General features: G+C 36.9%; 1 protein-coding gene across 1 annotated transcript; it reads left to right on the top strand.

Annotated features, from left to right (window-relative positions):
• On the top strand, positions 1 to 27,268 carry SNAPC1 (small nuclear RNA activating complex polypeptide 1). The gene is made up of 10 exons (XM_004010704.5): positions 1 to 192; positions 3,128 to 3,287; positions 3,451 to 3,591; positions 4,580 to 4,684; positions 9,153 to 9,311; positions 10,814 to 10,882; positions 11,856 to 11,918; positions 15,442 to 15,586; positions 23,414 to 23,512; positions 26,067 to 27,268. Exons 1-10 carry the CDS (start codon positions 65 to 67, stop codon positions 26,111 to 26,113), a joined length of 1,116 nt encoding a protein of 371 aa, XP_004010753.2. The 5' UTR covers positions 1 to 64; the 3' UTR covers positions 26,114 to 27,268.
• The last annotated feature ends 57 nt before the right edge of the window (positions 27,269 to 27,325 follow it).

Here is a 27,325-nt window from a genome sequence, read left to right on the forward strand (position 1 = left end):
AGAGCCTCGTTTCCTCGGCTACCGCCGGCAGCTACCCGGCGCTTGGCGTGCTTGCTTTGCAGACATGGGGGCGCCTTCAGGCTTGAAGGACGACTGCGAGGCACTGCTCAGCCGCTTCCAGGAGATGGATAGCGTGCGCTTCGAGGACTTCACTGAGCTCTGGAGAAGTATGAAGTTCGGAACCATCTTCTGGTGGGTGTTTCTTGTCCCGCCTATCTCTGTGCTCAGGGGCTGCGTAACAAGTTTCTTCCATCCCTTTCGCTTTGCGGCACCTGGGAAGGGCTGAGGAAAGTGGCAGTCTGAACACTGCCTTCGTCTCTCCTGGGCCGTCATCTGTGCTTGGCAACGCGTTTTCCCTGCGCGATTTCGTTGGCTTGGGTTTCATCCAGCCATTTTGCGGCTTCCTCCCAGATACGTATAGCTCTACCTGGCCGCCCTTCTGAACTCTTCTACCTCCACTACCTCACCCTGACCTAGATCACCGTCGCGTGCCCTCCCTCTAGTCTTGTTTCCTTAGAACTCCATGTTTAAAAACAAACACACAAGCAAAGACAAAACCCTGCATGATTGAATTCATTTTTCATATAACTGCTGAACTTGTAAAGTGCGGATTTGATCATGTCACGGCCTATCATACCACCCTTAAATGGTTTCCGTTGCCTCTGAGTACAGCTCACATTCCCTAACAAGGTTGGCAAGACCCTTCGACTGGCCTTTGCCCAGCGTTGCAGCTTCATCTACCAGCCCAGTTCATGGCTCTCTACATGCGTTTCCTCAGTCTGGACCTTTACCCCGACTGCTTGGCTACCTTATTCTTCATTCAGGGTTTAGCTCTTGTGACAGTTCCTCAGGGAAACATTCTTTAGCCCTTCTGGACTAAATAAGGTGTTCATGCTCTTTTTCTTGTAGCACTTTGTGCTTATTTTATCTCTTGAGTTAATCACATTTTAACTGTGTAGTTCAGAAGGCGGTATAGAGTAGTGGTGAGAAGCATGGATTATGGAGCCCCGCTCCCTGAATGTGGTCAGAGTCCTCTACTGACTGTGATAATAAGTGCACTCTAAGTGCTCAGGAAATATTCCTTATTATTACTTTAAATTTTCTACTAGACTTAGCTCTGTGAGGACGGTAACTGGATGGATTTAGTATTCCATTAGAATAATATTTAAAATATTTAAAAGGCTAAATTAATAAAATGAATGAGTCCTTGTGACTATAACTCTTATGTTCTGCTGAATAAAATATGAACATTCTCTTTTTTCTCCTTGTTGATGTAAAATAAGTACCTGAGTAGTTTGTCCATTGCAGGGGATGGAGAATGGAGAACCGTTTGTTGTACAATTAATGAAAGGAGAGGAACTCTTTTTTTTTCCCCCCCACTGGTACTAAATGTAATGCATTTATAGCTGTATATAATCCAAAGAACAACTCTGAGATCAGCAATTATCCTTGTTTTATAGCTGAGGAAATTAAGATTTTATAAGGTTAAGTAATTTTTCCATGATCACACCACTAGTAGGTGGTACAGCAGGTACTGAAACCAGTTTGTCTTACTGTTTCTGAAACCCGTGGTCTTTTTCACTGTAGCCCTCTTGGGAAAAGTGGTGGTTTAGAAAAATTTTGCTATGGTTGCCCCAACTTCTAATTTAATGAAGAAGGACCTAAAATGAGAAAACAAATAGAGATTATTTAAGGAGTGGTGGATTTTCTTTAGAAATTGCTTTGGTTGCCAGTACTGTAATAGGTATTTTTCATTCTTGTAGTATATTCATTACTTAGAGAGCCCAGGCTTTGGAATATAGTGGGGTCTTCTTTGTTATCCTGCTGTTTACATTGGTGAACTTTTTCCCTGCAGAATTGAGAGGAGGAGGAGGAGGAGGGTTACATTGTGCTGTGGTTCTCCAACTCTTTCACCCAAATGTCTCAAGAACAGATTAGGACCCCCTAAAGCTACTGGGGAAAAACTCTATTATATATTAATATGCACATATATTTTTTAATTGAAGTATAGTTGAGTTGAATTGATTCCTTTGAACTGTGGTGTTGGAGAAGACTTGAGAGTCCCTTGGACTGCAAGGAGATCCAACCAGTCCATTCTGAAGGAGATCAGCCCTGGGATTTCTTTGGAAGGACTGATGCTGAAGCTGAAACTCCAATGCTTTGGCCACCTGATGCAAAGAACTGACTAATTGGAAAAGACCCTGATGCTGGGAAAGATTGAAGGCAGGAGGAGAAGGGGACAACAGAGGATGAGATGGTTGAGTGGCGTCACCAACTCGATGGACATGAGCTTGAGCAAGCTCCAGGAGTTGGTGATGGACAGGGAAGCCTGACGTGCTGCAGTCCATTGGGTCACAAAGAGTTGGACATGACTGAGTGACTGAACTGACTGACTGATAGTTGAGTTACAGCATGTTAGTTTCAGATGTGCAGTGTAGTGATTCCACAGTCAAATGCATGACAAGTGATCAACCACAAGTTCAGTGACCATCTGTCATCATACAAAATTATTGAAGTATTATTTTTATTGACGTTATTCCTTATGCTGTATATTATATCCAGTGACTTAGTTGTTTTATAACTGGAAGTTTGTATCTTTTAATCCCCTTCACCTATTTTGCCCATCTGTCTATCCTCTTCCCCTCTGACATCCATCACCCTGCTCTCTGTTTATATGTTTCTGTTTTGTTTGTTTCTTTTAAGATTCCACACGTAAGTGAGATTATGCATAACTTATCTTTGTCTGACTTATTTCACTTGGCATAAAAACCCTCTAGGTGAATCCATTTTGTAAAAATGCACCTGATCTTTGTATTTTATTCTGTAATATTACCATGGTTATTTTAATATATTACATATTTAAAATTCTTAAACCAGTAGTTAGTTGTAACGCTACTCCTTTTGCTTCCAATTCAGCAGTAAAGTTGATGCTTTTTGAAGATGCATCAAGAGTATCTAGGGCCTCACTGTAAGAAGCACAGCCAAAAATTAGGTCTTTATTCTTGAATCATGAAAGGATGAGGTGTGGAAAGCGTGTCCACTTTCTAGCAGCTGCTATTTAAACAAGTATAAACCTGTTCTGTTATTTTTTTTCACAGTCATAATATAGGTTCTCTCTGTTTTCCAGTGGTAGAATGAGAAATTTAGAAAAGAACACGTTTACAAAAGAAGCTTTGACTTTGGCCTGGCGATATTTTTTACCTCCGTACACCTTCCAGATCAGAGTTGGTGCTTTGTATCTGCTATATGGATTATATAACATGCAACTGTGTCAACCAAAACAAAAGGTAATATTTGTGAGTTGTTTTCCTCCAGCTGAAATATGAAACAGGTGCAATGTTTTCATAGCCAACTGATTCTAAAGAGAAGTACCAGTGTTTCAAAATTATAATACATTTGGGAAAAAAGATTTGCATTTACTAACAATTTTTTTATTCCTCTTGTTTGCAGATTAGAGTTGCCCTGAAGGATTGGGATGAAATTTTAAAATTTCAACAAGATTTGATAAATGCACAACATTTTGATGCAGCTTATATATTTAGGAAGCTACGACTAGACAGAGCATTTCACTTTACAGCAATGCCTAAATTGGTATGTTATCTGAAAGAGATTGTGTTTCAAAATGAGAAATTCTATTTCATTGTTCATAAAATGCCTCAGTCTCCAGAAAGTGGAAAGAATATTATATAATTTCCAATAGTTGAGAAAAGGCTTCTTGGACTTCCCTGGTGGTCCAGTGGTTAAGACTCTGTGCTTCCAATTCAGGGGGTATGTGTTCAATCCCAGGTCTTGGTCAGGGAACTAAGATCTCGACATACTATGTGGTATGGCCAAAAAAAAAGAAAAGAGAAAAGATTTCTTAAAGTAGGAAAAAAATATTGGGAATTCCCTGGTGATCCGGTGGTTAGGACTTTAGGCTATCACTGCTGAGGGCCTGGGTTCATTCCCTGGTCAGGAAACTAAGATCCTACAAGCTGTGTGTCATCGCCAAAAAAAAGAAAAGAGGAAAAAAATGCTTTCTGCTTACTTTTTTTTTGAAAGCAAAATTCAGACTCTCCTAATAATGCAGTGTTTCTGAATGTTGTCCATTAAGTAGATGGTTAGAAGAAGAAGTTAGATGGGTATCTGCTTTGCTTATGCCTTTATTCAGACATCAGAGAGGCTACTGAAAGAGAACTAAGGGATTTTAATGCCAGTTAGAGAAAAGTTGAGACTTCCACTAATACATATTTCTTCAGTCTTGTGACACTTTCAGATGCTAGATTGAACGAGCATTTTAATCAAAAGATTCTAGTTCTGTCAGTTGGCAAATCTTGTAACTTCTCTGAATTTGTAAGCATGTGGCCTGGCATCTTAAGGGTTATTTCAAAAGTTGTTTAACAGTCTTTGAAAAATATGTTTTTCAGAGTAAGTAGGCACTTACTAAATATGTACTTATCTAGTAAGTACATACTTAGAGCTGGTTTTGTGTTTTTTTGGTCCATATTTACTTATAGATGATTTTTATTGCTGGCTTACTTATTTCAGTACTTAAAATATATCTTTAAAAATACCTATTTTAAAAGACATTATTATTTAGCTGTCATACAGAATGAAGAAAAAAATGCAACGAGCTGAAATTACTGAAGAATTTAAGGACCCAAATGATCGTGTTTTGAAACTTATCACTTCTGATGTATTAGAGGTAAATTTGCTTTTATGTTCTTAAAATTTTTTAAAAACTGTTTTGTTTTTAACTGTATATTGAGTTTATACCTTCATCTAGTGGATACTGAAAATTTTTCTAATCATAGAATGCTGTTACCTTCTCTCAAGTGTCAGAAATACTATACCCTAAATATATCAAAATTTCTTGAATAAATTTTGAAAGAGTGAGAAATAGATGTAAAAGACTGGACTTGGACTAAGGATATTGGGATTCAAATACTGAAACTGCCATTTGTATTTGACTTTAGATATATTATGAAACAAGAATTTAGTGACTTTATTTTTTTTTTAACAATATATGTTCATTTCCTAAGTTCCTTTTTACAACGCTTGAGTAAAAACCCACTATTGAAAATAGTTTGTTTTGATAAAAATTTGAAGTCAAGAAAAATGGATAAAAATTAGAGTCTTAAAACAGCTTTTCAATCTAATGTCTTTCAGTATTTTGAAATGTGCAGTATTCAGGAAAATCTTTTGCATTGATAAATAGTTACAGAGAGTTTTACCTGAGTGCGGAAGTTGCCCCGAGGTTAAAACAAAACCCCACTAAAGGGTTGCAGCATTCTAATTAGTGATCCATTCCTTTTTTCTAAAGAATAGATTCCTGTGTACATAGAAAGTGTGTAGAGTGTGAGCAGGTAGGGGCCTTGTTGTGTTTTTTCATTTCTTTGAGCCTTAGTTTCCTTCTCTTTAATATTATGATTGCAACCCTCATTTCATCCACTTGTAAGAGTTGAGACTAGGTTATTCCTGAAGAGTGCTGAGTGTGGCCTATGGCACATAGTAGACGCTTAGTAAATGTTACTACTTCCCCCCTCAACCCTGTTCAGTCTTTTCCTATGTAAGGAGTGGAAAGGGAGTCGGATCTTTGATTTGCTCAACTGTTTCTCTGTGTCTTAGATGCCACCATGTGCTCATAGCTTCAGCTGTCAGGTTGATTGGTTTTGCAAAGCACTCTGGGTCTGCTCTGTATACCATTGAGCAAGAATTGTTGATCAGGGGTCCATGAATAGTCTTGAGAAGGTCCATGGATCCTTTAACCCCTCTAAATAGTATGTAAATTTTTCATATGTATGGACACTTGGTGAGAATGAGGTAGTCTATCCTCAGATTGACAAAGGTGTTCATCTGCCCAGAATGTTAAGAATTACACAGAAGGAAATTATTTATTAAGTATCTTATTAAAGACTGGATGTGGTATAGTGCAGGAGCTATACAAGATGTTTTCTGTATATTATGAATATTTTACTCCTCAACAACATCCCTGCAAAACAAGTGCTTTAAACAAATTTTAGTTAATTTTTTTTTTTTTACAGAAGATGTTTTATCCCCGATTCAAAGTTGAGGAAACTAAGGCACGGAGACATTAAGTTAGGAAGCAATGGAGCTAAGGTTCTGTAGCAGTGCCTGTTGGACAGCAAAGACCTTGTCTGAGCTGGGACTGGGGTTGGAAAGGTATCATTTGCAGATATCTAGTGAAGTATGACAAGAATTAAGATCTTTGCCCTCTAGCAGCTGAGCAGGAGAGAAATGGGAGAAGGTCATTTATAAAATAAAGATAGGAAAAAAACTTTGCGTAATAGAGAGAATTTGTGTTTTATCTTTTGGGGAGAGGGGACTCATTTAAAAGTTTTAGAGATTGGTGAAAATTAGAGTATATATTTAGGTTTGGGGTAAGGAGCCATTAGAAGGAGATTTTGTGTAGAAAAGGAGCTATGAGGTCCCTTCTGTGGAGGAGGTGGTGGGTTGGTGACCAAGAGCCCAGTGGAGAGATTCCTTTGGGTTGGAAAAGGTACTTCTTCCTTGGAAACGTGAGGGAAGGAAGTGGAAATGGATTCATAATTGTGAAGAAGAGAAGCAGAAAGCAAACAGACCCAATAGCCTCAACTTTAAAAGAGGGCTTCCTGCTGGAACCAAGAATTAGAAAGTTTGGAGTAGCATGAAGAATGAAATATCTGGGGATACCAGAAAGGATTTGCCAAGAAGTACTGATGTGAATTATAAAGAGAGAGGCAGAGGTTGTTTTTGAACAGCAAGATGTTGTTCTTATTAGTATTCTCTTAATAAAAAACAGATGATTTGAACCCAGTTAGCTGTAATGTTTGATTGTTGACTAATTTGGTGGTAGAGCCTTAAATTTTTTCAATATGCCTTCTTAAACTTTTTTTTTTTTTAAATTCATTTGAAGCTCTTTAACTAAAGGTTCCTCTGTTAGATAATTGTATATGTGAGCAAGCAGATAATGGGAAGTTTTAGAGAATAGAGCTGGAGTGATGCATAAAGCCACATTCTTTTGTGATTGGAGAGGAGGGTCAGAAGGGCCAGGCTATGAAATGCCTTTTCGTGGAAGCTTCTGGGAATGGAGAAGACTGAAGCCATCCTGACTCTATCTAGCACTTTTTGGCTTGCCACAGATCTGCTTTGAAGGCCTGTTCCTTCTGTACTTGTGTTGGCTCTGTTTTTCCTGTTCTGCATAGTCTGTTACCCATTTTCACTGATAATCCATAAATTGAATACTTTTCTATTTTCTTTATCCTCCTGCAAATGTAAGTCTCCATGTCAGCATATTTGAATTCTGATTATGATTCTGCCACTCAGTTATCTTTTGTGATTAAGGAGGTTTAGTAAAACAAGAGAATAGAATATTGAATCAAAATAGCTGATTTTTTAAAAAAATTCAGGTATAATTGATATATAATATTGTCTTAGTTTCAGGTATATAACATAATGATTCAATATTTATGTATATTGTCAAATAATCACCACAGTAAGTTTAGTTAACATCCATCACCATACATAATTACAATTTTTTAAAGCATCTGATTAATTCCAACACTGTTACTTAAATATGCCCTTTAGCAAGTCATTTCACTTTTGAATATTTTCTTCATTTATAAAATTATAATAATGGCATTACATGTTGAGTATTCACTGTGTGCCAGGAACTATGCTGAAGGTTTTTTGTAAGTTTTTTCACTAATTATCATAATAGCCCTGCAGAGGAGGTAGTGTTTTCCCAGTTTTAAAAGCAAGGAAACAGGCTTAGAGAAGTTAAGTAATTTGCATATCGTAAGGTACAGACACTGGATTTGAATGTCCAAGTGTTTAAAGCTCCAAAGCCCTACACTGACTTTTATTTCTTAATCCTTTGATTTTGTATAGTGTTACATTTACAGAATACTTCCAGTTGTATAAGCTCACTTAATACATCTGCATTGTGTTTGTCCAAACGTGGAACATGATTGCGACTGAGGGATTTGTTCAAGGTCACAGTCTAGCAAGTGACAGGTCTCAGGCCCCAAGCTAGTTGTCTTTGTTCTGTATCGTAGTGCGTGTAACATAATGGGAACATTATTTCCAGTGTACCATGTAAAATGTTAGGGGCTCCCCAGGTCAGGACACTGTTCCTCATTGAAGATCCCGCATATGTAAGCACTCAGCACTCCTCAGCATTTTTGAATTCCTTGAACAGATGTTGATCAAGTCCATAAAAATCTAGAAATGCATTGACTAGTCTTGGGATTGACTCAGGTGATGTGGTAACAGTCGGTGAGCAATAGTTCTCTGCTGGTCTTGGAGCCGAGTGTCAGTGCTGATTTTATGTGATTCTTAAGTCTGCCTGCTATAGGCTGTCTTTCTGTTTACCCTGTAGATCTGCCCATTTGTCTGGAGGTTTCTTGAGTAGGAAGGTCTAATAATTATGCCTCAAATGGTGTCATAAGTCACTATTTCATTTAATCTTGAATCTTATCACTGAAGTAAGGAAGAAGCTTATGGAGATAGACGCAAGAGCTTTGAGATTTCTGAAATCACATCTCTGTGGAGGATTGGGTGAGAGTCATGAGATACAAATTCCCAGCTGAATATAAAGAATTGTGTAACTATCCTTTATGTGACAATATGAAATAAAAATGTGATCTTAATTGTTCAGTTCAGTTCATTTCGGTCGTTCAGTCGTGTCCAACTCTTTGCGACCCCATGAATGGCAGCACGCCAGGCCTCCCTGTCCATCACCAACTCCCGGAGTTCACTCAGACTCGCATCCATCGAGTCCGTGATGCCATCCAGCCATCTCATCCTCGGTCGTCCCCTTCTCCTGCCCCCGATCCCTCCAAGCATCAGAGGGGTAATATTTAAAGATATGCTCTACTACAAATAAGTTTTGTTACATCCAGGAACGCAATCCTGTATTAATTAGACTTTCCCCATCATCTCTCCATATATTGTATATCAATTAATGTTTATTGAGTTGAATTCAGTGATTCCGTATCTCTGGAAAGCAGACTTTTCATTAATAATGTACTGGTTTGCATAGTTACATTATTTTTAATATACAGTAATAAGTTATTCCTTCTCAACTCTGTCACTTTGGAAGGTGATTTTGTTTTGTTTTGGTGCATTTCTCCTCAAAACCTGAATTAAAGGACTCATCTTTCCACTTGTAGGAAATGATGAACGTTCATGACCATTATCAGAGAATGAAACATGTAATTTCAGCTGACAAATCCAATCCGGAAAAATCCATCAACTTGATAAAAGATGATTTTTTTGAGAATATCAAGAACATAGTTTTAGAGCATCAGCAGTGGCACAAAGACAGAAAGGTTTGTAACTGTCTGATACATCACCTTTGCATTTGCATCGTACATGACTGGCTGGACATGGGTGAGGGTATTGAGAGGAAGCCTCGTTTAGTGGCTACCTCCCATGGAACGAAGATCTGGGGGGCTTAATTTCTTCAGTTTCAGCTTTACCAGTTATTAGCTAGGTGATGTTATTTAACCTTACAAATGGGTTTTATTTGTAATAATATATTATTATATAATTAGAATTGCAACTATATAATATATAGTTAATATCGATTTAATATATATGTACACACTATGTAGTATACATAATTATAGGGAAATAAATAATCTTGGTGTACCATGGATTTAGTACAATCTTTGTAATTTAGCATTTTCTGGAGGTTGCACACAGGCCGTTTTTAAGCCAAATCCTACATATAACTTTTTTCTTTCTTTACATAGCATTATTCCTAATGTTTTAAAAACTTGAACTAATTACCAGCATTTAAATACTTGTGGTCTTAAGATTCCAGACACCTGACTTCTCTTAAAGGTGAGAGGTTTGGTTATACCGGTCCTGCTTTGCTGCATGACAGCAGACAGCTAGACTTCATGGTGGCTTCTCCTGTTGTGACAGAGCACATGCCCTCTGTTCACCAATGCTCTACCTGCCTTGGTTTAACTGTTTACAAATTTCATCAATGCATATCTTCCATTTAATTTTCTGACCCAAATGCTGATGCTAGAGCTGCCCATATTCCATGTTAGTCTTTTCAGCTAGAGAAACTTTAACTCTGGAAATCTGAAGGCCAACCTTGCTGAATTTCCCTTTGAAACCACTACTCTATCTAATTTTACTAAATACTTCTAGGAAAAGGATAAAAGAAAAAAGTAATTTCTTATTACTTAACTGTGTTTGATAATGCGTTAATGTTTTCACAAATGCTAGAAAGGCATTTTTACGTGTTATCTTTCATCATTATGTGTTATATATCAGAGAGATTTGTTGCTACTTTTGGCTTAGATAAAGGATAATGGCTCAAAACTCAATTTTATAAAAGATGAACAAGGAAAGTGATGAGATGACAGCCTTGGGAAGAAAGAAATAATCTGCTTCCTCTATGGACATTTATTTTAATATTTGACTACTTTAAGTGCTACAAATGGGTTGCACAGATGACCTAGGCACTTATGTAAACATATTTTGACGCACTCTCTTAATAACTCATTTTAATGATCATGACTAAGACCTTTGAAAACCTGAAGGAAAGGAGAATAAACCAGTTTTCTCACTACCACATAAATCTTTATATTATCTTTCATTAGTTAGGATTAATTTTTATTGATTTTGTAATTCTAATGAAACCTAACCATGATCTTAATGTCTGGTGGTGAGCCATGTTTCAATACTCGTGAAATATTCTTTTAGTTTTTCAGTAATTAAGTAGATGATTTCCATTGTTCTGAAAATAATTTTCAGTTAATTTTTAGTTGGTTTGAATTGTAAATGTGTAAATATAACTTACTTTATCTTTTAGAAACCACCTTTAAAACTGAAAGTTAAAGGAGGAGAAGAAAAGAGTGAGAGAAATTCACAACAATCAGAGGTCAGAAAAATTCATTATATGATTGCTTACAGGGCAGAGGTTTGGTTAGCTTCATTTTATGTGTGGCTGTGATTCAGTGTATTGACCATAACATCCTGTGGTCAATATTACAATATTAATACATACATTTGAAAATTCTGAAGGCAGTGGCAACCCACTCCGGTACTCTTGGCTGGAAAATCCCATGGACGGAGAATCCTGGTGGGCTGCAGTCCATGGGGTCGCTAAGAGTCGGACATGACTGAGCGACTTCACTTTTCACTTTCATGCATTGGAGAAGGAAATGGCAACTCACTCCAGTGTTCTTGCCTGGAGAATCCCAGGGACGGGGGAGCCTGGTGGGCTGCCGTCTATGGGGTCGCAGAGTCAAACACAACTGAAGCAACTTAGCAGCAGACTGTTCTTTACTGGAAACCTTGTGAAAGACCGCATCAGTCATAGACTAGGCATGAGAATGTTCCCCGTTTTCAGCGGGAAAGGAGATGGATGGTGGTGGAAGGTGCCCTCAGTCCTTATAGGGGCAGAGGAAGACTGCTGTAATGCCATGTCTTTCCTCCCTGCTTATCAGTCTTTCGCCTAGTGTACAGCTTAAGCTACTATTCACTGCTTTCTGCCTTCACAGTTTTCATCCATCTTAGTGGATGAGGCAAAGAGCCATCTTTGGGCATAGGCAAATGAAGAGGGAGTGGCATAGTCACCAGGGCTAAGGGCTTTCATTCTTACCCTTTTAAAATCTTGAATGAAAACAATCATTAGCCGTGGGGTTGTTATCATGCCCCCTGTTATAAAGTGAAGCGTGTCTATGTGTCTTTACTTAATATGTGTCCCATAAATGTTAGTTTCTTTTACCCTACTGTCTGTTTTGAATCTTATTTCTGGTAAAAAAAAAAAAAACACTACTTAATTATTCATAATTTTACTTAATGTTTGTGTGTTTTAACTTTTTCCCCTTCTGGTTTGTTTTTACTTCCAGAGATGTGAAAGGGCAGAATCATTAGCGAAAATAAAATCAAAGGCCTTTTCAGTTGTTGTTCAGGTAAGTTATTTATTTAATAAGGTACTTTAGAAATTTACTTGATGCTCTTTTAATCACATTTTTATTTTTTCATCAGAGTAACACGTCTGCATAATTTTAATAATCTAATAATACTGTGTAGCTTCTACAATTCAGCAGTCCTGCTCCACCACTTCCTGCCCCTGGACTTCTGATCTCAAAAGGCAGCTATCTTCACCTTTTTCTCTTTTAGTTATTTTTTTCCTGGTATTTACCTGGAATTTTGATGCCATTGTTCTTTATTAATGGTCTTCCAGCTTCTAGTATTCCTAATTATGAAAGGTTTTAGAATTTTGTCTTTATCCCCAGAACTCTGGATTTTCATGATAACGTACCTTGGTGTAGGTCTTTTTTTCCACCAATGCCCTGGGCTCTTATGATTGACGTCCTTTTGATCTGATAGCCTTCAGTTCTGAGAGATTTCTCTATAAATGCTTCTCTGATCGAATTCTTTGCTGCAGTTTTGCTTTTTTTATTTTCTGGAACTTTTGTTTTCTTCTTCTTTGTTTTTATCTATTTTCAGAGAGCTTTCTTTATCTTCTGAACTATTATAATGGATTTTTTAAATTTCTGCTGACATTTTTTCATTACTAAGATTTTTTTTCTTTTCCCTGAATCTGTTATTAATTAAAAAATGGATTTCTTATTTTGTTCCCCCCTGGGTACAATATGTTTATCTGTTTGAGGATGTTAATAACAGTTTTTTGAAGTTTCTTCCTTTTCCCCCAGAGTTCTTATTTTTGTTTATTCTGTTCCTGTCTTTCATTTTGGTGACTTTTTGCAAACGTTTGAAGATCTTGAGATCATGTTTAAGAGTGGTCATATAGAGATACCCTGGTAGCTCAGTCAGTAAAGAAACTGCCTGCAGGTGTAAGAGACCTGGGTTCAACCCCTGGGTCAGGAAAATCCCCTGGAGAAGGAAATGGCAACCCACTCCAGTATTCTTGCCTGGAAAGCCCCATGGACAGAGGAGCCTGGTGGGTTACAGTCCATGGGGTTGCACGAGTCGGACACAACTTAGTGACTAAACCACCATATAGAGATGTATAGCCTTTTGGCTATATATAGCCCTAGTACCATATAGCCTTTAGCACCATATAGCCTTTTAGCCTCCATGTTTTTCTTAGATCTAGCCCTTTTTATCAGAGAGCAAGCTGAGGGAGGAAAGTAGTAAATAAGCCCAGCTGGCAGTGTTTTGGGTGCCTACAGAGAATCCACTGATAAGCTCACCACCATTCATTCCTTCCAGAGACTTCATTCAACACCCCTGCTTCCAGTAAGAGGCTTTACCCCTTCCTTAGCTTTTCTGGTGCTGTCAAAAGCCTTCAGCTGCTCTGGCTTAGCTTCTCTAGAGCGCTCACCTGTTTTGTACAGGAAGAGGTCAGTTGTTCAGCTTTGAGGCTGGAAAATGGGATGCTATTCCTTCTGTAGATTTTTCACATCTGTATACATTTTTTAATGACCCCAGTTCCTGATCCACTTGGACCAGCTTTCCTTGTTCACCTTTCTTCATTCTAAGTCAACCATCACTTTTCTGCCTCCAGAGCTGTGGTGTTTTGTTTACAGCTATGTTGTTTCGTATTATCTCCCCTTTGTGAGTTCATTCATTTTTATTTCTCTCTAATTTTAGTGGGGTTTCAGGAAGGAGCACTGATAAACTTATGTGCTTCATCTCATATTTTTTCCTGGGATTTTTTTCCTGGATTTTTTCCATGAATCTGAAAGTGTCTTTACTCTGTGCGAAACTGCTATAATTCTCTGGTGGTTGAAATAAAAAGGACTAAATAAAAAAACTGAAAGTGACTATAGATTAGTTAAGTGTTATCAATTTGCTTTACTGCAGTTTTGAATGAAAGCATCAGGACAATAAATTAATTATTCCAAATTCTTTTAAACCAGAACGATTTCCATATTATATAGGCTAGTTGTTGCTAATTTCTTACGATATTATGAAATACTTTTAAAATTATTAAATAATTAAATTATAATCCCCATAAATTTTTATAAGAATGTCATTGCATGTTTGTGATTTTTTTAAATTATTGAGGTACAATTAACATGTAGTGCAAGGTAGCTTTTAAACTGTTGATAATACATGTGCCACATAGATGACATGACTGAAAACTGTGTTAGTTAGGGCTCTGCTTAAGCAAGTAAGGGAATTGATTGACTGATGTAACTAAAAAGTCCTAGGACTCTACCTCTATTTCTCATCTCTTACGTTGCTTTCACTATCTTCAAGTGCTATTCGTGACAACTCCAGCCTTCCCAGCTTTCAGTTCAGTGGAAAAGGAGAATTTTCCTTTCTAATAGTTAAACAGATTTCAAAAATTGAGTTATATCAGCTATGGCAGATCACACGCCCATCCCCCGGTGGCCTTAGGGATGTGAGGCTTATTTTGACTAGATTGGGGCCACATGACCATATGGAGAGCCAGGCATAAAGTAGTTTCACTTGAAATACGTGGTGCTAACAAAGGAAAATGAAGTGTTTTTAGAAGAAAAGGAGAATAGGTTGTTAGCTGGGGAAAATATACTTGCCCTTTTTACCTCCACTTCCAGCCATGCATCTATAACTGTTAAACCCAGTAAGGAAATTTTAACCCAGTTTGAATAGATGATGATGATAGCTGCAGGGACCTCTTCCTATTATAAAGATAAAAGGCTATATACACTTGTGACAAATATTAAGCAAGCAAGTATCATGGTAAAGTACTTTATGACAAGTATTTCTGTAAATTTTTCCTCATCTTTGTCTATCTGTTTTGTCATTCCCTAAATGACCTGTTGTTCAGTTGCCCAGTCATGTCCAACTCTTTGCAACCACGTGGACTGTAGCACCTCAAACTTCCCTGTCCCTCACCATCTCCTAGAGTTTGCCCAAGTTCATGTTCATTGCATCGGTGATGCCCTCCAGCCATCTCATCCTCTGATGCTTTCTTTTCCTTCTGCCCTCAATATTTCCCAGCATCAGGGACTTTTCCAGTGAGTCGTCTGTTCACATCAGATGACCAAAGGACTGGAGCTTCAGCTTCATCATCAGTCCTTCTGGTGAATATTCAGGGTTGATCTCCCTTAAGATGGACTGGTTTGATCTCCTTGCTGTCCAGGGGATTCTCAGGAGTCTTCTCCAGCACCACAGTTCAAAGACATCAATTCTTTGGTGTTCTGCCTTCTTTATGGTCCAGCTCTCACAGCCATACATGACCACTGGGAAGACCATAGCCCTGACTATACGGACCTTTGTCAGCAGAGTAATGTCTCTGCTTTCAACACACTGTCTAGGTCTGTCATCACTTTCCTGCCAAGAAGCAGTCGTCTTCTGATTTCGTGGCCGCAGTCACCGTCCACAATGACTTTGGAATCCCAAAAGAGGGAGTCTGTCACTCCTTCCACTTTTTCCCCATCTATTTGCCATGCAGTAATGTTTTGCCATTCCCTAAATGACATATTGTTGGATTCATTTTGTGATTCATTGTGATTAATTAGATTTCTAACTGTTTAGGCATCGAAGTCAAGAAGGCACCGTCAGGTCAAAGTTGACTTTTCTGATTCTGAATCCGGCCAAGTACAAACCAAAACAACTAGGAAAAGAAGAAACAAAGAAACGTTGAAACCAGGAGGAAGGAAAGTGTCTTCCAGAGACAGAGGTACCTCTTGAGAACCTTAAAAAGGGAAAATGGGTCTTAGGTACTGTCTTCCCTCACCATATTTTCTTTATTAAAAAGCATTAGATACTTGTTTAAGAACATTGTGAGATTAATATTAAAAATAAATTATCTTAGATTCTTGGAATCTTACTACTGAAAGGGATCCTAGAAGTCATAAAATTGGTCGTTGCATAGATGATAAAAATTTAGGCCCATACAGATTAAATGACTTGTCCAAGTGATATGGTTAGTTATAGAATCAGTTTAGAATTATCCATATTATACTTCATCAGTACTTTTTGTGCGTGAATCAAACTTACATGCAGAATAAGTTACGATAAGTAGCATAGTCTGTAAACCATATTTTCCATTAGCTGTACTAACTAAGCTGTACCTGCTTTTCTTTTGAAATAGTTTATCTATAAAGTTAACTTTGCTGTTTGGTTTTTAGAAACGTGAATTCGTGTACTCAAGTAGTTTAATTTTTAAGCACTGTACAAATATATTCACCATACATGAAGTTGGAATCTGATTAGCAGGCTCAAGGGAAAAAAAGTATTAGAAACATACTAAATATTTAGTGCCTGATATAAGCAGCACACAGAAAGCCACTGCAGCAGTATATGAAGATATGTTAATAGCCTTTTAGCATGTTTTTTTCCTGTATTGAGACAGTAGAGGGAGAATTAAAATTTAGTACCTTTAATATAGGCTAGGTTTGATAAGTTCCGTCAATTAATACATGAAGTACTTTGAGAATTCAGAGGCGGAGATACTACATTTGTTAAGGATAATTAAGACTTCCGAAGGAGAATTTTTTTTTTAGTTTTCTTTACAGGACTAGCATGTATTGTGAAGAAAGCTGTTAGGCCAGTCTCATAAGTATTACTGAAAAAACTCTAAGTTATATGTATCAAAAGAATCTCAGATACAGAGACAGCAAAAGAGACACAGATGTATAGAACAGACTTTTGGACTCTGTGGGAGAGGGAGAGGGTGGGATGATTTGGGAGAATGGCATTGAAACGATTATATAAAAAAAAAGAACAGCTTGACTGTATACATTCATTCTGTGATGCAGGGATGGTACAGTTAGGAATCTATCAATATGATTTGCTGTGTAAATAGGTTAAAGGGGAAAATGTGAATTCAGTTTAATAGTTACCCAAGAAAACATTTGATTAAATCTAGCATCCATTCTTTATTTTAAAAAATATTCTCTAGCTGTTGGGAGTCAACAGACTTTCTGTAAAGGGCCAGACCGTAAATATTTTAGAGCTAAGTAGAACTTTCATACATTTTTTGTGGGAATTCAGAATGGTATAGTCACTCTGGAAGACTGGCAGTTTCTCATAAAGTTAAACATATACTGACCATATAACACAGCAGTCCCACTCCTTGATATTTACCTAAGAGAAATACATTCACACAAAAATTTGTATATGTAAGTTTATAGCAGTTTCATTCAAATTACAAAAGATTGCAGTCAGCCTAAATGTTTTCAGCTGGACATTATGTAAACAAACGTGATATGCCATACAGTTGAATACTACTCAGGAATAAAAGAACTATTGATATATCTAATAACACAGATAAATCTCAGTGTACTGTGCTAAGTGAAAGAAGTGAGACACAAGAAAAGCTATATACAATATGGCTCCATTTATAAGATATTCTGGAAAAGGTGAATCTACAGGGACATAAAAACGATTGTTGATTCCTTGGAAGTGGGGGTGGAGAGAAGTGATGACTGCAGAAGGGCACGAAGGAAATTTTTGGTGTGTTGATCTGTTCCGTAGTTTGATTGCAGTGGTGCTTGCGTGACTGTGTTTATCTAAACTCCTAGATCTGTACTACCTTAAAAATGGTGAATTTTATTATGTACTAATTCAAATCAAAGCAGAGGACATGAGGTAAAGATGGATTCGTTTAAGCATACTTAACTTTTGGTAGATTTGATTGCTTTTTGTAAGGTATCAGCAAAGATACTTAGTTTTAGAAGCCTGCACAGGCAGTTTTTATTAATAGTTTATCTTATTTCATTTAAGTGCAGCAGAGAGGTCAAGCTACTTTCTTAACATTGGGAAAACAATTTTTTTTTTTTTTTTTGGAGAGAATGCTTCTTTATTTCAGAAAGACACATCAATTTTCAGATCAAAACAATTAGTTTCTTGGTTTTTCTTTCTCTCAATCAACCTTTAAAGAGACCACACCAAAGGAGAGTCCATTTTAAGCAAATTAAGCTTTAGGATGCATACCTAGTAGATCTCACTGAAACCTCACCAAAATGAAATTTAAGAACAGTTTTGTACATAAGCTATTCAAGATTTCTCCAGTACTAGCTGCTGGAAAGCACAGTGAGATGGCACTTTTTAGAGACAGCAGCTTCAGACCCAGAAAAGTGGGAAGAGATAGTTAGATCAGTGGCAAAACGTAATCTTCTTTCCTTTCAGGAAAACAGGTTTTTTTAATGCAGTTGAAGAGCAAAGAAAGTACAGTAAAATGTACTTTAAGATCTTTAATTATAACTCAACTATTCCAGCTACTGTTGTAGCTCAGAAGGTGGTGTAAATATTTTGAAGCAGAGGTAATTTGTTATTCACCTTAATAAAGATTCAAGTGCTTACTAAAAAGATTCTCTTTAATCAAAAAGTTCATTAAAGTAGAAAAGTATTTTTGATTTCTAGGGATTTGTCCAAGTGACAAAAACACACAGGACATTCATTGCAGGATTATTTGAAATGGCAAAGACTGTTAACAACTCAAATGTATAACACTGAAAAATTGGGTACATAAAATTTTTGTCCATATAAAGGAATATTTTGCTGTTCCTAAAAAGCTGGAGAAAGTTTTCTGTATACTGACATGAAAATATGTCCAAAAAATATTGATACATTGCTTAGAGAAAATGTTTTTTTAAAGAAGAGTATGATTCATTTGTTAATAAATACATTTGTAGACACAAAGCTACTGTAATATAAAATAGATAAACAACAAGGTCCTGCTGTATAGCACAGGAAAGCATATTCAATATCTTATAATAAAGTATAATAGAAAAGAACCTGAAAAAGAGTAATAATGTATAATCAAGTAATCAAGGCTTCCCTGATGGCTCAGATGGTAAAGAATCTGCCTGCAATGTAGGAGACTCGGGTTTGATCCCTGGGTCAGGAGGATCCCCTAGAAAAGGGAATGGCTACCTACTCCAGTATTCTTGTTTAGAGAATTCCATGGACAGAGGAGCCTAGCAGGCTGTGTAGTCCATGGGGGTCGCAAAGAGTTGGACACGACTGAGCGACAACACTACACACACACACACACACACACATATGTATAAATCACTTTTTGTACACTAGAAACTACATTGTAAGTGAACTATACTTTAATAAAAAATACATAGACAGAAATTATATATATATATATATATATATATATATACATATATATACATCTTAGAAGAAAACTAGATGTATAGAACAGAGGTTAATTCTCAGGGATGGGATTGTGGAAATTTCTAAGTCCATAAATTTCCATAATGTTTGACTTTTAGATGATAACCATGTTTAGTAATCAGGAAAAATCCAAAGATTAAAAAGCAAACAAATGTAAAATAATTCCTTAGACTAAGACAAGATTGACATGAAAAAAGGCAAGGTGGTTGGAAGTACAGGATAGGAAGTTTCCATTTTATGTGGATTGTGACTGCTGTATTGAAGAGTTACTGTTAATATAGAAAAATATGTTGAGAATTGGATTGTGACCAGGCCTGAAGTGTGGAACCAAGAAATTTGGACTTCATTTAGTAGGCAGAAGGGAGTCTTGTGAGACTGCTGAGCAAGCAAGTGATATGATCAATTTTAAGAAGATCAGTCTGGGAGTAGTGTGGTAGTCAGGTGGGAACAAACTGAAAATAGGAGCTCTAAGTAAAAGGCTGTTGAGGAGTAATGAGGATCTGGCCAGGTGGTTGTAGGAATTAGGCAAGCAGACTGACAATTAGGAGACCAGTGGCTCTCTACAGGTAACCACATACAGAGGCTGGTGGAGACAGATGAGACAAGGGACACTTACAGCCTCAGCAACTGGGGGAATGTCTGTGACTTTAACAGAGTAAGGATCACAGGATGAAGATTTCATTTGGGGGAAGAATTTGCCGCAATCTGCCTTTCCAGGCTCAATTCTTGTAAAGGGTGTCTAGTGCATAAATAGGTGCTCGTGTATATTGATTGGATTTACCCACTTTGTATTACTTAAGCTTTAGCTATACCTGTTCACCATTCCTAGAACATAACATGCAGGCTTCTGGAAGAACATCAATTAATAGTAATGGTGTTACATGATGGTGAAGATGATAACAGCTATTGCTTATGTAACACTCTTCCTTTTTAATTTTTTTAAAATTTTAATTTTTTTTTAACACCAAAAACATTTTCTGTTGGGGTATAGCCAGTTAACAGTGTTGTGATAGTTTCAGCTGAACCGTGAAGGGACTCAGCCATGCGTGTACATGTATCCATTCTCCCCCAAACTCCACCTCCCATCCAGCCTGGCACATAAAATTGAGCAGAGTTCCATGTGCTATACAATAGGTTTTTGTTGGTTATCCATTTTAAATATAGCAGTGTAACACTTATTTTCTGCTGAACTTTTTTCCCATGTCCAAGGTCACCTAACTAATATTTAGAGCTGAGACTTGAATGACAGTCTGCTTGAATCGAAGCCTGTGTTCTTAACTGCCATCCTTGTTATCTCTTAGGTAATTGGAAACGTGGCTCTGGAGCTCAGATCAGACATGCACTTAAGTAATTGTCGGATTCTAGCTGTATGTCCTGTAATCATATGTGTTGAGATGGAGCAGTAATCTGTGACTTATAATTGCATCCCATGTGATGAGCTTGGAGCAGAGGAAAACTATCAACCTGACACCCTCTAGGAAGTTAGTTTTGGATAACTGAGGTTAATGATTTAAATGTCAAAATTTACTTTTTAAACAGTTGATTATTCTGGTTGATATTTTTCTAAAGCGCACTACGTGTATATGGTTCTTGTTTTCTACAATGCGCATTTATCATTTTTACATGTATTTTATTCTCTCCTATTTTCCTGAGCAGTGTATCCTGAACATAATTTAGTTTTCGCTTTATGATTCAGGGTTTTCATCATGAGCATATTCTTTTTACTGGATCTTGTAATATAGTAATCCTATCAGATATCTTGAGTTGATCATTAGACTATGGCTTCGGGATGCAGGACTGTCTTTGTTTTTCTGTCACATTTGTTGTGGTAGGTGTCTTTATGTTCTCAGTGTGCAAACAGCAGTTTCTTGCCCTTTTGCTGCTGCTTTAACTAGTGGGTTTTAAGAAGGAGGTTGGCTGTTCATTTCAGTTTTATGTAGAATAATTATGTTTTGGATAAAGGCCTGAGGAACATATCGTGAGCTTTTATAGTGTCTATTTAATATGTTGACTCTGAGATAAACATCCTGAAGTTTTATGTGTTCACTTCTTGGTTCCTAGCTGCATAACTGGATGAAGCATTTTATTTTGTTTTTAAGAGCTTTTGGAGAACATTGCCTTTCTTTTTTAAACTTACTCATTTAATGTAGAAATGATATCTAAAATGTAGTTAATCATCATGTGACTAGATCAGGGTTTTCTTGCACAGCTGACAGTTTAAAACTCAGAAATCCTTCCCTTGACATTGTTGCATAGACTCTCTTAGGTTATAAATGTGGGTTTGAAAAAATCATTAATAGTTGATATGGATGGACATGGCACAAGATTGTTAAGAAGAGTATTAGTAATTTGGGATAGATTGTACTGATTATAGTCTTGGTTTGAATTGTGTTTAAAATGGAAGATTTTTGCTAGTTAACTTCATCTAAATGCTGGGCTGGAAGAAGCACAAGCTGGAATCAAGATTGCCGGGAGAAATATCAATAACCTCAGATATGCAGATGACACCGCCGTTATGGCAGAAAGGGAAGAGGAACTAAAAGCCTCTTGATGAAAGTGAAAGAGGAGAGTGAAAAGGTTGGCTTAAAGCTCAACATTCAGAAAACTAAGATCATGGCATCCGGTCCCATCACTTCATGGGAAATAGATGGGGAAACAGTGGCAGACTTTATTTTTGGGGGCTCCAAAATCACTGCAGATGGTGACTGCAGCCATGAAATTAAAAGACACTTACTCCTTGGAAGGAAAGTTATGACCAACCTAGACAGTATATTCAAAAGGAGAGACATTACTTTGTCAACAAAGGTCCGTCTAGTCAAGGCTATGGTTTTTGCAGTGGTCATGTATGGATGTGAAAGTTGGACTGTGAAGAAAGCTGAGTGCTGAAGAATTGATGCTTTTGAACTGTGGTATTGGAGAAGACTCTTGAGAGTCCCTTGGACTGCAAAGAGATCCAACCAGTCCATTCTAAAGGAGACCAGTCCTGGGTGTTCATTGGAAGGACTGATGCTGAGGCTGAAACGCCAATACTTTGGCCACCTCATGCAGTTGACTCATTGGAAAAGACTCTGATGCTGGGAGGGATTGGGGGCAGGAGGAGAAGGGGACAACAGAGGATGAAATGGCTGGATAGCATCACCGACTCGATGGACATGAGTTTGAGTGAACTCCGGAAGTTGGTGATGGACAGGGAGGCCTGGTGTTCTGCGATTCATGGGGTCGCAAAGAGTTGGACACGACTGAGCGACTGAATTGAACTTAGAGCAATCTCTTCATTCCATAAAATCTGCATCCCATTAAGATGCCAGCATATCTGTGTTCAGAGCAGAAAGCTTAAACTCATTTTCCTTGAATTTGTTGCCTTCTCTACTGGCAGGTACTTAGTAGCATATATACTCTGTGAAATACTGTATTAGAAAATACTTGAATCCATATTTGATTATTCACTGTTTAATGAGGCCCTCCTCTATGCCAGGCACTTTTTTAGGTGCTGGGGATACATCAACCTAAACAAACCAGAATCTGTCCTTGTGAAGTTTACATTCTAGTGGGAAGAGGCAGGCTATAAAGAGACAAATTACTACAGATAACAGGTGGAATAAGTGTTGTGGAGAAGAATCAGGAAGTATAAGAAATAAAGAGTGACTGTGTCAAGGGGTTGCCATGACCAGAAAATGATATGCTGAATGAGACCTGATATGACAATGGTATTTGATAATTTGATGAGGATATTTCTTCCCACCACAGAAGGTTGGTATAGAAAACCTCCGATCTTAACTGTGTTTCTGAAGTTTGCACATTTTCCTTCACTGTAATGTGATCTTACAATTGTTTGTTAAATTAGTGAATAATGATCCTGAAAAGAACAGATTTTGTGTGTGTGCTTGTGTATGTGAGAATTGCCTTATTTTCAGGCTGTTTTATTTAATAACGGTTCTTGGACAGCATTCTGGTGTTCAGCAACCGATACAGAATATTTGTCATTAAGTCCATATCAGTCTTAAAAACAAAAGACTGTTAATGTTAGAATTACATTTGTGATTAACTTGAAGTAACACATGATTATTCTTTGGTGTCTGCAGATATAACCCATGCTGTGTGTGATAAGGATTGAATCCTGTATCAGTGTTTGGCTAATTTTGTTTCTTCCCTTTTCAAGAATTAGAGGTTATTTTCAAAACATAGGTGTAAATATATTAATACTTTAAAAAATGTGTATTTTACAATGCATATTTCTGTTCATCATTACAATTTTAGCTTTTAGTTTAAACATCTAATATGTGCTATTATAGTATTGTCATAATTTGTATAAAATTTTTCTCAAAGATTAACATTCTTTGTTTTCATATAAAATTACTTGTTTAACTATTTCCAGGTGACATGCAGAATACACATATGGAAGATAAATCTTTAAGTCTGAGTATGCCTGTGGTTACGGAAGAGGATGAGGAGAATGAAAGTTTTAGTGAAACAGGTACAGATGAAATTTTGTCAAACTCCTTGTATAGCATCAAGGTTTAGAACCCAGAAGAGCATGACAACTGTGTGTTCCTGTGATGTTTTTATCTTTGGTACAGTGGAGAATTTTACCATTAATCATACCATCAATCCTGACACTTAAAAGTAAGTGATAATACAGTAAATGGATGATATGGAGCGGCAGCGGTCAGTGGTCAGTGGAGAGGGAATACATTGTTATTAGTAAGTGAATATCTGTAATCATGAGGGTTTCTGAAATGTATTCCTAACAAAGGGCAAAGTTCACAAAGTGAGTTACTGGATATAACTTTTAAAAAAATATTTTATTGCTAAAAGTTTCTCATTTCAAATTCTAGTAAATGTAAAGTTTTCACCTATGAGATGATGATTATAACTGAATGGTAAATTGTACAATGTGAGTTAAAATAGCTGTACCTTTTTCTTTTGCTGTGGTTTTCATAATTTATAATATTTAAACAATAGTTTAAATAAGCATCTCTAATAATAATTATAGTAACATAGCGAATAAGTCATATTTAGCTGGCTAGGCTTGATATTTGGTAATCCATCAATGATAATGAATATAATACATATCAAGAATCTGCCTATGACTTTTCCATTTTGGTGCTGTATTCATTCAGCAAACATTTATTGAGTGCCTATTATGTTTAAAGTAGTTAGCTAGATGTGGGAATATAAAGATATACAGTACAGGAGTTTTAAGAACTGTTTTATTTTGATCACAGTGAATAAATCTGAGGAGAGTGAGTGGGTCATAGTGGGCCTAAGGTACTATTTAATAAATCAGATCAGTCCAAGCCCCAAAGAACCTTATGGCTTAGTGTGAAAAAAAAAACAGGCCCAGTACGTTATGGTAAAGAGACACGGTACTATGGAACCATACGGAAGACAGACCAGAGAGTATTTGTTCCTTCAGAAGTCTGAGTGCTTCTGTGATTGGCTTGTGTCAGCATAAACAGTTCTTTATAACCCTATATAGTCCTGTATAGTTTCAGACTATAGTTGCTTTTTAGTTTTATCTAGTGGCTTTTATTGCAAGTGAACAAACACATGTACACTTTTATGGCTACTTGGCAAGTCACATTCTAAAATCTCTCAGAGTGTGAGTTTTTAAAATTTGGTTTTTATTAAATACATAAGCATATAATTTAATAATTAACAATTTTATCATACTGATTATAAGAAACCATGGACTTCTGACTCTGACTCCCATTTCTTATTCCCTGAGACAACCACTTTTAACTCTTTCATAATTATTTTGGTATTGTCCTCCATGTTTCTAAATAGCATGTTTATATTGTCACTTATTCATATTTCAGTTCTATGAATTATCTGTTGACTTTCCACACTGAGGAGGGCGAGGATTTAGTTTTCCTTAATGTAACAGGTGCACAACATAATGGATATTTCTCTACACTACAAAGTGATCACCATGAGAGATATATATATATATATTTGTCTGGTTACCTCTGTCACCATGCCAAGATGTTACAGTATAATAATTTTATATATTCTTCACCTCCCAACCCAAACACATGATACTTCCTATCCCCCACCTTCCAAATATAGTCATTATTTTAGTTACGTGAGTATTCAGCATTTATGAAACATTAGCAGCAGGGCCATCTAACATAATCTGTGATTCTCTCTTAATCTGAGCATTTATTGTTGGCCTTAGAGAGTTAATAATTTTTTTGCCTTATTGTTTCTTTATGTACTTATCGCTAATTTATCCTCAGACTATTGCTCAATGTATAAGCCTTCCCCTTGAAACACGTGGACACATTAGGCATTTTATCACTGTCATCTTTTTAAGGAGGTCTCCACCAGGTCTCAGACTTGCTGTATATACTCTTGGCCTGATGCTGCTGCTTTCCAGGAATGTGTTTTCTTTTTCTTCTTAATTTTGTCTTTGTCTTTTCCCATTCCTTTTTCTGTCATCTTCTTTTAGTTTTCATTGATGGGGAATATTTCTTTCTTCTATGTCTTCCATAATTTTCGTGTTTTGTATCTTCTGTTATTTGCTTTGTTTTTAATAATCAGTGACTTTAGGCTCTCGACTGTTTCTAGATGGAGACTTAACTTGGGTATTGGTCACGGCATGTGCCATGGTAGCCAAAAAGATGTATGGTGCTAGTGTTTGGGGCCAGTGCTAACAGAAAGTGACTAAGATGTCAGTTGGGAAGCAGTTGACATCTCAGTCGCTTTCTGTTGGCACTGGCCCAGATACTATTCTGATCTGGCATGCTGGGCCCATACAAACTATAGGGAGGGCATACCCACAGGAAACGACCTCCAAGTAGCTTATTATCAAGTAGCATTTAGGATGATTGGGATCTACATTAGTAAGTCTACAACTGCAATGTCATTTTGAAGGGAAAAAATCATGTCTATGTCAGGTTTAAGATTTCTGGTATCTTTGTTGTGAAGGTGTTCTTACTGTTATACCAACCTATTTAATTTAATGTGTGTTATCAATTAAGTATTCTTTTTTAGATCTGACAGACGCCTTAATTTTTTGTCTTTAGAGTTCACTGCACCCAAGAGGCGAAGAAAACAGAGAACAAAAAGCTAGGCTTCCCACTCCAGTATCCTTGGACTTTCTTGGTAGCTCAGCTGGTAAAGAATCCACCTGCAAAGCGGGAGACCTTGGTTCGACCCCTGGGTTGAGAAGATGCCCTGGAGAAGGGAAAGGCTGCCCACTCTAGTATTCTGGCCTGGAGAATTCCATAGACTGTATAGTCATGGGGTCGCAAAGAGCTGGACATGACTGAGCGACTTTGACCTACTCACTTACTCACATGTAAATGGTTAGTTATTTTATGATATCTAAAGTTTGGTAACAGATTTGTTTATGGTGTATATTAAATATTTTATATATTATGTTGTAAAGTGCACTAAAGTTTTTGCCTTATTTGCTTTATTTTTTAATATTTGAGACTTACATGGTCAGTAGCTTATATGATTAATAACTTAGGAAGCTCAGTTTCCATCTCTGTAATCAATTAAGTATCCTTTGGTGCTTGTTTTAAAGCTCCCTTTGGCCTCACATGTCAGTATGTATACATGCATGTTTGTGTATGTATAGATATATCTATGTATGTGTCCATTTATGCATATAATATGATTAGTCAATACACTAGGTACAACATTTAAATACTGATTATTTCTAGTAAAACCTTTAAGAGTGGTAATATATATTTCAGAACATGTCTGTGGTACAGAAAGTTGGTACTCAAAAAAAATTCTGTAGCCTCGTGAATGGGCCTCTCTGTTAATTTCTCATTTGAGAGATTTAGATGGAGGTTGCTTCAGCCATACTGTTTGAATTGCTGCCAGTAGCAGGCCACCTCCATATCATGCGGCTGGCTCAGCCTGTCTTAAAGTTGATTCTACTCCAGGTTGTTTTCCCATGTGGTATGTTCAGGAATTCTGCAAATGCCCTGTGAGTGAAAATAACTAATGCTAGCCCAGATAAAAATTTCATTTATTAGAATCTGTGCTATAATGTTAGCTGTGAAACAGAATTGTTTCCCTTGGCTAATTTAAGATTTTTCTGATAATTGATGATGGACAGTTTCTATGATGTGTATATTGGACAGAGCTTCTAGGGTTTAAATATTCTAGCATTGGGGCATGCAGAGATATGGATCCATTACCTGGCGACTCATATACCAGGTTATTTGCTAGGCTTTTTCTGATCATTAAACCTTACATTGTATAACCAAAACTGTGAGTTTCCCTGTTATTTTTTCACTACAGTACTTTTAAAAGGTATCATTTCATT

This window comes from Ovis aries, chromosome 7 (genome assembly GCF_016772045.2).
Source record: "Ovis aries strain OAR_USU_Benz2616 breed Rambouillet chromosome 7, ARS-UI_Ramb_v3.0, whole genome shotgun sequence".
Classification (NCBI taxonomy): Eukaryota; Metazoa; Chordata; class Mammalia; order Artiodactyla; family Bovidae; genus Ovis; species Ovis aries.

Bases quoted from the DNA above. Each gene is read 5' to 3' on its own strand.
- SNAPC1 (XM_004010704.5), top strand. From the start codon at position 65: ATGGGGGCGCCTTCAGGCTTGAAGGACGACTGCGAGGCACTGCTCAGC. The intron at 9,312-10,813 runs GTTTGTAACTGT...TTTATCTTTTAG, and splicing joins AGTGGCACAAAGACAGAAAG to AAACCACCTTTAAAACTGAA. The intron at 23,513-26,066 runs GTACAGATGAAA...TTTTGTCTTTAG, and splicing joins TGAAAGTTTTAGTGAAACAG to AGTTCACTGCACCCAAGAGG.